Here is a 13,062-nt window from a genome sequence, read left to right as displayed (position 1 = left end):
CCAGTATTTTCTATTCCCATGCTAGTTTAGATACTCTAACTCATATTCTTAATTCAGAACTCTCTAAAATATCCCAATGGTTTAAAACAAACAAACTTTCACTTAATATAAGCAAAACCAATTTTATACACTTTCGAGAAGTTAATCCACACTTGCCAGCTCCGAATTTATCAATTGACGATTTACCTCTTACTGAAAAGCACTCTACAAAATTATTGGGAGTAACAATTGACTCCAATCTAACGTGGAATGAACACATATAATACACAATGTACATTGGTTCTATATAACTCCCTAGTACTTTCACATATGATGTATTGCAATATTGTATGGGGTAACTGTAGAATAACGAAAATAAACTTTCTTTTACTTCTTCAAAAATGAGCAATTCGTAACGTTACTCATTCACATTATTTTTCTGACACAGAACCTCTATTTCAGCGTTAAAATGCACTTGAAATACAGGATATTCACACTCTACAAATAGGTATATTTATGTTTAGATACACTTACAATAATCTCCCATCATTATTCCAAATCTATTCAATTTAAATTCAAATATACATGGATATCCAACCCGCCATTCTTCCGATTATCATTTACACAACCCCAAACTTCTTCTTGCTCAAAAATCAGTACGCCATCATGGACCAGATACATGGAATTCCTTACCACAATACTTCAAACAATGTCCCTCTCTTAACTCATTCAAATCATCCTTTAAAAAAATTATGACACGCAAATACCATTCTGATTAATTTATAAATATATATAAAAAGAGTTCTTCGGGTTTTGGTCAATTTTTAATTTCTATCTGATCTCATAAAGTGTTACATCAGAAAAAATTATGTATTGAAAAAGTATAGTCATAGTATCAAACTTTTCTATCATTTCAAGCTGTAATCCTGGAACCATTCAATAATTCCTAATTAATACTACCAGCACGCCCTCATATATCGACACACACTAATACATACACACACATTTCTAAATATACATTTGCACACACACAAACACACACAAACACGTGAACTGTGCTCATAATGTCCGGCATACGAGGTCCTTGCATGTAAATATCGTAATCTGTTTATAATTTATTTAAGTCAATTAATGCCCGATTTATATTTGACTTCGTTTTTCTTTTTTTTTATTTCGCTATGTTTGAGGCCGCTACCCTAGTCAAGCACTGCTTATGGTAGCGGTCTCCAGCATTTTTTTGTCTACTCAACAAAGTACAAAATATAATATTGCAAACTAATAGTACCTATATACATAGGCGGCGAAGCAGAGGATAATCTTTTGTGTTTGGGGGGGGGGACGCAACAATAGCCGTCCCCCCAAACACAAAAGATAATCCTCTGCTCCGCCGCCAATGCTTATATATAGGCCTATTTTGCGAATGAATTATTATTTGTATTTATTTTTGTAAAAGGAATGTATCACAACTTTTTTTATGTTGTACATTATGTTGGTAATAATTTCTATTGCAAAAATGCTGAAATCAAATCAGATCAGATCAAATGAAATAGGCCCACATTTTTTTTTAAATTTTATCTGTTTATTATTATATTTTATCATTTTATTCATTATTTTTCAGGGTTCTTTTCTATAGATTTTTTTTATTTTTTAGTTTTTTTTATAAATTTGTTTCGTGTTTTTGCAAACTGCAAAGCTCACAATTTGATGAAGCTTTACTGTCAGATCCGCTAGCATATTACGGTTTTTATCGTTTTCATTGGGCACGTGCCATTATTACAAGTCGATTACTGAAAAAGGAAACCATCGGAGCTTATCTCTCAATTGATAAAAATATATAGACTTGTTCAGCTTGTTCTTTGAGGCTTAAAATGTCACCTTTGTTTGAGAGGAGAGATCGAGAATGCGAAGTGATATCAACACATTGCATTATTTATACTAGAAAATCCTCATCAAATTCATCTGCTGTATATATCACATATCACTGAGAAACGCTGATCGTTTCAATCATATGTTTCGTTTTGCATCACTTTATTGTGCGAAAAGCAATAAAGGAACAGTGTAAGAATGACAACAATACATATACATTTACAGAATAAAAGAGAGCCCAGGACATGGTCACATTACTGACGCAAGCAGGGCAGATTAACATAATGTTACATTTTAACTGCATGTCTATCCAGACATGGATTCAACGAACAGTACCTTCGAAAGGGTAGATGACAAGAAACTCATCTATATTTTTCAATGTCTGGTAATCTTCATCTTTGCCATCCTCATAATTTCCACCAATATCTTAAACCTGATTGTCATCCCTCGACTACCAGACATCAACGAGGCAAGTAGAGTCTTTTATAACTATCTGTCAACTGCAGACGTCCTTCTTGGATTCATTCTCCCTCCGGCGCTACCATCAGCCATCGTTGGTTATTGGCCTTTCGGAAATCTCGTATGCAAGATATTTGGATTTGGCGTGATGCTTGTGGCCTTTCTATCTTCTGGAAGTCTACTGCTTCTCAATTTGGATCGTTTCTTCAGCATAGCCATCATGGATCGGAGAAGAGCCATTATAATCGCCACAAGTTCGGACATCGCCGAAGCTACATTTCTCCTTGCCATGTTATTCGCAAATCCCTTAGGACCGGAAATCATACAATACTCAAATCTAGGAGGATGCATCATTGTTTTCTCTGAACCAAAGTTTCTCGGATATTCGCTAGCCATCTTCTCAGTTTGTATTCCCACCTTAGTGATCGTGTACGCCAGAATAATCTGTATAAGCAAGAGACACGTGAGACGCATTCAGGTCCAGGAACTTGCAACCCGAGTTAGCACCGTTGGTAGAAGTGATGAGCCCGCATTGATAGTGGAAGACAGGCCATTCGTGGTCAGGAAAAATGTCAACCATCGAGCAATCCGCATGACTCTCCTGGTGACGGGCACATACGTCGCAGCTTGGGCACCCTTCACAATTTTTCAGATATACATTTCCCTTATAGGAGATGTATCTGTCATCGTTAGGGCATTGGTTTGTTGGCCGTTGCTACTGAATCCTCTTTGTAATGTCATCATCTACTCGGTGACAAAACGTTCTTACAGAATTTTGGCACGAAAACTGTTGAAAGCTTGCCTGCGATGTTCTCTAGTAGATCTTCAAATCGCAAATTCTCATGACATTCTTGTATAGAAAACTTTTGTCATGCAAGCTAGCCTTAGGCCATCTCCCACGAATTCAGATTTTTTTTCATTAGGCCTACTTGTAATGATAGACAAAAATACTCTAGTACATGGATTTCAAAAAGTCAAACATTGCAAATGTCAATGTGGGAGTGCATAGAATAGGCTACAAACTTCGCAGACATGGACCCGTGATTTAAAATTAGCTTTCAAGTTTAGACAAGCTCGATCCTGGGTCAAGTTTAAGAAAACACCTTATCAATTTCAACGAAATGACAGTTACAGTCGTAACATATTCTTCTAATCAATCATCATTAGTAATTCCACTACAGACACGTTGTCATTGATGAGACTGGTGCCTGATGCGATCTTGATTATTATATCACCGGTTATCTGCTTTGACAATCTACAATAAGTATTAGACATAGGATGATTACATGTCTGGTGTTGGCGTTGGTGTTTTGGATTGCTTCCCCTAGCTCTAAAAATTATTCTGATTTTATAAAACTGGTCGAGATCACATTACGGACATCTCATCAACTAGTGACTTTTCAGAACCGTCTTCATTTTATGTTTGGTGTTATACTCGTGTAACTGACCCAACATCAACACCAAAAGGTCAATCTGAAGTTGAAATCACCTATAGTATGTTGATAACAGGAATGATACCACATATGGTGGGGATGGTTCATATTATTTTATTTCAGGATTTTTTGAAGGAGAAAAAAAGGGAAGTAATAAAAAAAGAAGAATAAAGCGAGAAGAAATATGAGAATAAAAAGATGGGGGTCAATGTCTTGGCACCCATCTGTTAAAATACCCGGTGCCGCACTTTTCTTTTGACAAAACTTCGTGATTGGCTATAGAATAGTGGCAAAGAAAATGTTTCCGTAAGCTTTAATGTCGCAGAATTTCGTAATCTTTTGTTTGGATTTTGTGTTGGATATTACGATCTATCGTTCTCATTTCATTGTTGAAAGAAAACCTAAGTTTGCCACTAAGAATTATTTCAATGGAAATTAATAAAATGAAACATTAGAAGACTTCTCCACTCCTTTCATCATACATCATTTTCTATTTTATTCTCTTTCTCCCTTTCTTTTTCTCCTCTCTCTTAACCATGTTCTTTCATATTTTAGAGAGATATGAAATAAATGAATATGAACGAGATATGAAATTAATGAAAAATAAATTTGATTTTGAATCTCATTTGTAAGGTGTATGCCTACATATTTTGAGCCTATATAAATGTGTACTTCGTATTGTATTTTATTGAAACTTGAATCATAGTCAAAAGTGACTCTGTATATTTCAACCTGTGATCTGCCATGAGTGGTATATTCAATAAATACAATATTATTACTATAAATACTGCTACACTACCATGACTAGTACTTAATATCAAATAAAGACTGAACATCGAATATTTACCATGTTAGCTCATTCAAGTAAATGTAAATTATTGTTTTTTACTTAACCCGAGACTAAATGACGAAATGTTTCTTCAAAGTTACATGTATGATTTGCCATTTTGTTTTGTATCGGTCCGTTTAACAAGTGCAATTTATTATATTAATTGACTGATCACAAGCAGTTGACGAACGAAAAATTATCATGATTGGTTTTTGGCTCTGTTGGCTGATTAATTTTTCACACACGCCTGCACCACACTCCCACTCAGATAGATAAACACACGCCTGCACCACACTCCCACTCAGATAGATAAACACACGCCTGCACCACACTCCCACTCAGATAGATAAACACACGCCTGCACCACACTCCCACTCAGATAGATAAACACACGCCTGCACCACACTCCCACTCAGATAGATAAACACACACCTGCACCACACTCCCACCCAGATAGATAAACACACGCCTGCACCACACTCCCACCCAGATAGATAAACACACGCCTGCACCACACTCCCACTCAGATAGATAAACACACGCCTGCACCACACTCCCACCCAGATAGATAAACACACGCCTGCACCACACTCCCACTCAGATAGATAAACACACGCCTGCACCACACTCACTCAGATAGATAAACACACGCCTGCACCACACTCCCACTCAGATAGATAAACACACGCCTGCACCACACTCCCACTCAGATAGATAAACACACGCCAGCACCACACTCCCACTCGGATAGATAAACACACGCCTGCAGATAGATAAACACACGCCTGCACCACACTCCCACTCAGATAGATAAACACACACCTGCACCACACTCCCACTCAGATAGATAAACACACGCGTGTACCACACTCCCACTCAGATAGATAAACACACGCCTGCACCACACTCACTCAGATAGACACGGTGTTGATTGAACCTCACAGAATAAGAATCATATCAAGCGCAAGTAAGGATTGGGAGCTTTAATTTGATTGGTTGAAAATCAAGTTGAATGTGATTTTAGATATGTGTCTGATAATATCACTGAGCCCTGCGATCTGCTGTGAACTGTACCTGCGTTTCAACTAAATGAATAAGTGTTTGGTACCGCAAAATCGGTTATTTCGGTTTTATTATTATATTATTTTGCTCTTAACATTTAATAGTGATTAACCCCTGTTCAGACTGTCACCCGGGACATCCCCGGAAAATCGACATTCTGGACGTACAGTCTGGAGGATTGTCCCCCGTCTCCCGGTTCTATCCCCCGGGTTTTTCGAAGGAGGTCGCGCACCTGTTTTAATCATAAGTGCGCATGTGCGGAATGTAGTGTCAAGAGAACTGCTTCAGCTCAGTATTGTACTATACTAGCGCTCGGCTAGCTGAAGGTAATTGTATTTCCCGCGTTATCATAACCATGCCGATGACCTAGCCCACTCATCCCCGGTGCCAATCTCCCAGACACCGGGAGATGTATGCCCGGTCGGTCGTATTAAAGAGATAAGATTTCTCTTCCCATTCACCCGGGTGATGGGGGACAGTCTGAGCAGGGAGTTTGTCCGTTTTAAGGCTATTTTACGAATGTGTCTGATTACAATCTTGAGCAATTTTTTATTAGACTAATATGAGCATAATCCTCTAATTAGCTCAGGCCTAATTAATTCTCTTTAAAATGAGACCATGCGTGTTATGATCATGTCATCACGAAAAGAGAAGGATTCAAAAGTGTTGGATGAGGTCTGAATTGAAAAGCTGCAAAACGAGCAGAAATAAGATAATCCCGACCTCTCGTAAGAAAACGCGAACGCTTATCTACGACGGTAGTTGATTTTGGAAGACTTTTGGGCCCGTCGTAAAAGGCTGTCCTGCAATTTATATTACGTGACATGGGGATTTTGTTTAGCTTTCGGTTCCTCCCAGAGCTCAAGAGGCCACCCGGGGGGCCCACTTCCATTGACGAGTGGATACCAGGCGCGACCACGCGTAAAAAGGGAAAGAGTGGACAAGTACGTTACGTATAGGGTGTAAAAAACGATGTTTAAAATACTGAAAAGGGGATTCATTTCCAATACAAGTCTTGTAGGGTTCCACAAGCCAAAATCTTGTTAAGGGATGCATTTTCATAATCTGGCAAGACTTGCTTCCCTTGTTTAGGGTACTTTTCGAAACCCCATGGCCGCGCCTGGTATCCAATCGTCAATGGAAGTGGTTCCCCCGAAATTTTGAATCTAATCACCAATTTCGAGGGAAAGTAATATACAGTGCGTCCCAGAAAAAACGAAACCGAGATTTAGCGATCATTTATCATTACTTAATCATAAATAAAATAGACAAATGACCTACCAATTTAAAGCTTAGAATCTCCTCTTTCATCTGATATTACTTAAATTATTTCTCATTCACGCATGAGTGAGCAAAAACAATTTGAAAAAAAGATACCAAAAACTCATTTGGAGGGGGGTATCTGGGTTTCAAAAGGAAAACCACATTTTTGAAAAGTTCAATATCTCCTCTTTAATTTGATACCTAAATTACAGAAAATGGTCAAGAAATAACAAAGTTCTGGTCATTTGAAATAAGGATTGAATTTCAATAATTTCATAAAATTAAGAGGTTCTCCAGGCTGGCTTTCAAACTCACTCAACACTCTGTTTTGTTGACGATCAGCCATGCATTAAATCTTTTGTTCACCATGCGAAAACTTCTGTGGGAAACCGGTGAAAACACGTTTATCTCATGAAATTATGGAAATACAAGCCTTATTCCAAATGACCAGAACTTTTTTATTTCTTGACCATTTTCTGTAATTTAGGCACCAAATTAAAGAGCAGATATTGAACTTTTCAGAAATGTGGTTTTCTCTTTGAAACCCAGATACTCCCCGCCAAATGAGTTTTTGGTATCGTTTCTTCAAATTGTTTTTGCTCACTCATGCGTGAATGAGAAATAATCTAAGTAATATCAGATAAAAGAGGAGATTCTCAGCTGTAAAATGGTAGGTCATTTGTCTATTCTATTTATGATTAAGTTATGATAAATGATCGCTAAATCTCGGTTTCGTTTATTCTGGGACGCACTGTATAATAACCATTACATTGTGTGCTGGAGGCATATCGTTTGTGTAGGAGGAGCAGTAAGAGTGGAAAAACGTAAAGTCGGGCGAGTTTCAGACGAATAAGCCTATTGCATAATGTTGTGTATATATCAGCGCATGCGAATTGGTTCATCTGGAGAGGTGATCTGACCCATGAAATCAATTGCCAGTGCAGGGCGGATCCAGCCTTCGACAATGGGGAGGGGGAGCCGGATTTTTTTTCAGCCAAATTTTCCCCGATCGGCCACGTACTCGAAGATGATTTTTGGTTTCTTTGGAGGGATGGTCCTAATTCACTTCTTAGCTTTAGTATTTTAAATCAACATAAATATATGATATCATAATCCTTATTTATATAATGCGAGTGCGAAGCGCGAGCTAAATTTTTTTCAAAATTTTGTGTATTTTTTCCTAAATTTTTTACATTCTAGGCAATGTTTGTGTTCCTAAAAAAGATGTGAATGCAACTAAATAATTACTAAGAACGTGAAGCGCGAGCAGAAATAAACTGATAGAAAAGGTCCCTGTTAAAAACTGCATGCAGCGAGCCATGAACACGTTATATATTTTCAAAATCAAATAATGCGAGCGCGAAGCTCGAGCTGAAATTTTTCGATATTTTTACCTAAAGAATGGAAATTCTAAGCACTTTTTGTAACCTAAACAATTGATGCGAGCGCGAACCGCGTGCGGAAAATTTAGAGGTTTACACCTACTGAACGAGACACTCTATTCATGTTTTGTGAATCATGAAAAGAATGAGTAATATGGGATCTTCGTACATTAATAATGCGAGCACAAAATTTTTGATGATTTAAATTAAGAGAACAATTTGAGTATCTGTATAATAATAATAATAATAATAATAATGCTCAACTCTTGTATAGCGCATCACACATAGCATAGCATGTCCCTATGCGCTTGAAGAAGAAATAGTGAAAGGTAAGAATAAAGTAATCAAGATATTTAGATTGGATCATTAGTCCAAAGTTGGTATTTTATGCACTGAAAAGACATGTTTTGAGGGATCTCCTGAATGTACATAAATCACTTTGATATCTCATTGAATTAGGTAAAGCATTCCAGAGGACAGCAGAGGCATGGGTAAAAGCACGCTCACCATATGACTTTGTAAAGACAGAGGGAACAACAAATAATGCTTTTGAGCTTGATCTAAGATTTCGGGATGGCTGGTAATATGATACTAAATCGAGTACATAGGACGGGGCAATAAAAAAAACAGTTGTGTGCAAAAACCAGAAGCTTGAATACAATCCGGGAGCGGACAGGGAGCCAATGTAATTCTCTGAGATCTGGAGTAATTTATTCATACTTGCGTGTTCGTGTTACTAATCTCGCAGCTGAATTTTGAATGGTTTGCAGTTTTTTAATTTGTTTAATAGGTAATCCTGAAAGGAGACTATTGCAGAAATCAATGTGACATAAAACAAAAGCATGTACCAATTTTTCAGTGGTGGGTTTGTCCAAGAATTCACGAAGTTTACCAATTTTGTATAAGGCATATGATGCAGAGCGATATTTTGGGGATATAAATTCATTGAATGTCAATTTATCATCAAATATAACTCCTAGATTTCTACAAGAAGTACTTGCGCGTATGTCTATTCCATCAAGTTTTAATATCTGGATTGATTCTGTTTCTCGAAAACGTGAGGAAATGTGTAAAAACTCTGTTTTTTCACCGTTTAGTTTGAGGCTATTGATCTTTGACCATTCTTTAATCTCTTGAATACATTGTGTAATTTCAGCAGTGGGGTCAGAATCCTTAAACTTTTTAAGGGTAACATACAGTTGTGTATCATCCGCATAAAACATTTTTTGTATATTGAACTTATCAATTATTGACTCAAGTGGGGAGTGTACAGTGTAAATAAGATCGGCCGCAGTACAGATCCCTGAGGAACACCTTGAGTTAAAGAGTGGAAAGTTGATTTCTCACTCCCAATGACGACACGATGGCTTCGACCTAAAAGATATGAATGAAACCATTGTAGAGCCATATCACGTATCCCAAATCTATACTCTAAACGTTTCAGGAGAATGTCGTGTTCAATGGTGTCAAAAGCTGACGAAAAGTCTAGTAATATAAGAATAACTTCTTCACCTCTGTCTAATGATATCAAAATATCGTTTGTTACCATAAGAAGAGCCGTTTCTACACCATAGTATTGGCGATAACCTGATTGAAATTTGGCATGTAAATTATATTCGTTAAGATAAGCTTGTAATTGAGAAGCAGCTAATTTTTCCAAGATCTTGGCAAAGAATCTTAGATTTGAAATAGGGCGATAATTTTTAAGCTCTTCCTTGTTCAGAGAATTTCCTTTTAATTTGGGAACGATGTTAGCACACTTAAATTTACTAGGGAAGCAACCAGATATAAATGATTCAGTTGTGATTTCTGTCATTATAGGAACAAGCTCAGGTAGCAATTGCTTAAGAAATGATGTCGGAATGGGGTCAAGATCACAAGTTGATGTAGAGGACTGCATGATTACCCTATACGTACTTCTTCATCTGACACTGTTTTGAAGTGTGTAAATGATGACTTGCAGTTGGAAAGCTCCTCACCAAAACAGTTGCCACTCGGCGAAAATGTAGCCGAAGATGTAACCTTTAGCTGATCGGTTATGCTTGTTACTTTCTCTTTGAAGAAATTAACGAAACATTCAGCTACCGAGTCACAGTTATTTATACTAGGAATGACTGAAGAAGTGGTAGGCTACGTTAACCGTTCAATCATCTTGAATAGTTCACGCGGAGTGCAGTCTCTAAGCTGGTTTCGATGATACAAACTCTTTGCAGATATCAGCTTGTTACTGTAGTGATGGGCTGCCTTTCGGAAACGCTCCCGATCGATCTCCAAACCACGTGGGAAAGCTTTGTGTTCTAATACCCTAAGTTCACGTTTAAGTTCTCACAGGTAATCACCATACCAAGGAGATTCAGGTCGGCTTGTAATGACGCGTGTTTTAAAACAGAAACTAGTGCTCAGAAGCCCCACCAACGGCCCCGAACTAGAATGTGAACGAGGCAACGTTAATGTTCGGTCCTAAATGGAATTCGCTGGTGGCCTCATCCAAATCACCACCGGGGCATGCTTATCTAGGAGTGTAGAAAGCGTAGACTCAAACCGGTCAAACCTGTCCATCTATGGTGTCCGAGGGGGTAGAGTATAGCTCAGACACAAGAATGTCTTGACGAAATGCCTCAATATCAATATTTTGGATTTTGCGAGTTCTGATCTGTACCTTTTGGGGCTTTGGTTTACGAATTAATGTTCAAAGAGCAAGTGACGGCTACATGATCGGATGGTAGATAACCTTCTTTTGATACATTACTAATGAAGGCCTCATTTGCTCGTGTAAGAACGAGATCTAATGTATGTCCATTTTTATTTGTTGGGAAATGGACGTGTTGCTGAAGGTTAAAAGCTGCAATATCATTCAGGAAGTTGACAGAGTTTGAGTCCGTGGCAATGTCCACGTGATAATTAAAATCACCAACAATCAGCAACCGATGCGTTGAAGATACAAGCTGCTCCATAAGTGTAGAAAATTCTTGAAGAAAAAGCTGATCAGTAGACTGTCCAGAAGCGGTTCGTTGTGGGCGATACACGACCAGAAGTCGAACCGGAACATGTCCATGAGCAGTAACTAGTACATCCATGTATTCAAATGATGTGAAGATATTAGCTGATTTAAACTCCTTGACTTTGAAGGATTGATGTATACAATACAGCTACACCACCTCCTAGACGACCCTCTCTTGGCTGATGATGTACGATATAGCTCTGGAGGGTGGATGATATCTGTGCTAGTGGGATGTCATCGCGATGATCACCTGTGAACCACGTCTCTGTTATAGCTGCGATGTCGACTCGATTGTTGATCATGAGGTCACATAACATATGAGTCTTATTATTCAGTGATCTGGCGTTCCACAGGGCTAGGGTCACTGAATCTTTTGTGACTTCATTAGATGTCTGGGATTCAGGTAGCTCTTGATGCGCTCGTCGTCTACATCTTCCCCCTTTTCGACATCTTCTTGTTCGACCTCTACAAATACCCATATCATTTAATGTGGACCTTATGGTAGAAGATACATTGTATTGCTTACAATTTAATTGGTACAGGGTATTGATGTCATACTTAATTCTAGTGGTACACATCTTAGATATATCATTTGTATAATTACTGCTGGCATAAGTAGCTTCATTATTTTTAGAGGTTGGACCTGGGTTCAGATGTACGTCCCCACACTGAATAAAACTTAACTGAAAAGCTTTACTGAAAAAAAAAATTAGAAGAAATTAAAACCAGTACAAGAGCACAGCCCTGAACCGTAAAGGTATTATGAATGAATGCCATTTGTATGAGGTTACGTAACCTATTGTGTTTAATTCAATACCTTTAAATTTTCCTTCACAAAATAAGGGAACAGTATGAATGGGTACACTTCACCTAACACTCTAAATAGAAAGTGGATAGTGTCTTGAACCTGTGCTGTACAGTATGGCTACTACTTACAAACTGAGAATGCAGACAGTCAAAAATAGTTCACACAAATACAGAAAATCCATCAAAAAATATCATTTCCAACTGATCCTGCATGATGAGTGACACATAATGAACAAATCAGTCACAAAATCAAAAGTAACATAGAACTCAGGTCCAACCAAATCGAGGAGAAAGGTGGAGCAGCTGTGACGCGCCCCAACTCTCTCCTTTACATGCGCGCGTGTGTTTCATATTTAGACCTAAAATCTTGGCATTCGTACATTTTTTATCATGAAAATCAAAGCGAGCGCGAAGCGCGAGCTTAATCTTTATATTTGATATTCCGATCTGAAAAGAGTTAAGACGTAGGACAGGGACATCCTTAGGAAATGTCGTCATATTTAAATGATGATTATCTTCCAATCAGTATTCCTCTTGCTAAGCGCGAGATGAAACAAAAGGTGCAATTTATTTATTAGATTAATATCTTATTCATCAATGCCTAATGAGGTCGCGAAGTATTGCTTGAAAACACCTTTTCAAGCACCTTTGTAATTATGAATGGGATGCAAAAGTTAATATATTTTAAACCATTAATGCGAGAGCAATTTGGGAGCCTCAATTGTTTTTATACACTACCATGATAAGGGGATTTTAAGTATATAGTTTGTTGTATAATCAGTATTTATACATACATAACTCGCCATTCAAAATGCAAGCGTGCATCGCTAGCTGATACGTTTTTACAATCAGACCTGAAAAGGCATATTTTGAAAAATTTATGGAAATCACGAAAATACCTGGTAAATCAAAGTTTGCGAGCGCGCAGCGCGAGCAGAAAATTTCCATTTTTAGACCATGAAACTGACATTTTACAGAGTA

General features: G+C 37.8%; 1 protein-coding gene across 1 annotated transcript; it reads left to right on the top strand.

Annotated features, from left to right (window-relative positions):
- Positions 1-2,161: 2,161 nt before the first annotated feature.
- On the top strand, positions 2,162-3,163 carry LOC121413062 (beta-3 adrenergic receptor-like). The gene has a single exon (XM_041605823.1). It carries the CDS (start codon positions 2,162-2,164, stop codon positions 3,161-3,163), a length of 1,002 nt encoding a protein of 333 aa, XP_041461757.1.
- The last annotated feature ends 9,899 nt before the right edge of the window (positions 3,164-13,062 follow it).

Source organism: Lytechinus variegatus, chromosome 4 (assembly GCF_018143015.1).
Source record: "Lytechinus variegatus isolate NC3 chromosome 4, Lvar_3.0, whole genome shotgun sequence".
NCBI lineage: Eukaryota > Metazoa > Echinodermata > Echinoidea > Temnopleuroida > Toxopneustidae > Lytechinus > Lytechinus variegatus.
Note: the sequence above shows the minus strand (reverse complement) of the source record. Positions and strands in the feature narration are given on the sequence as shown.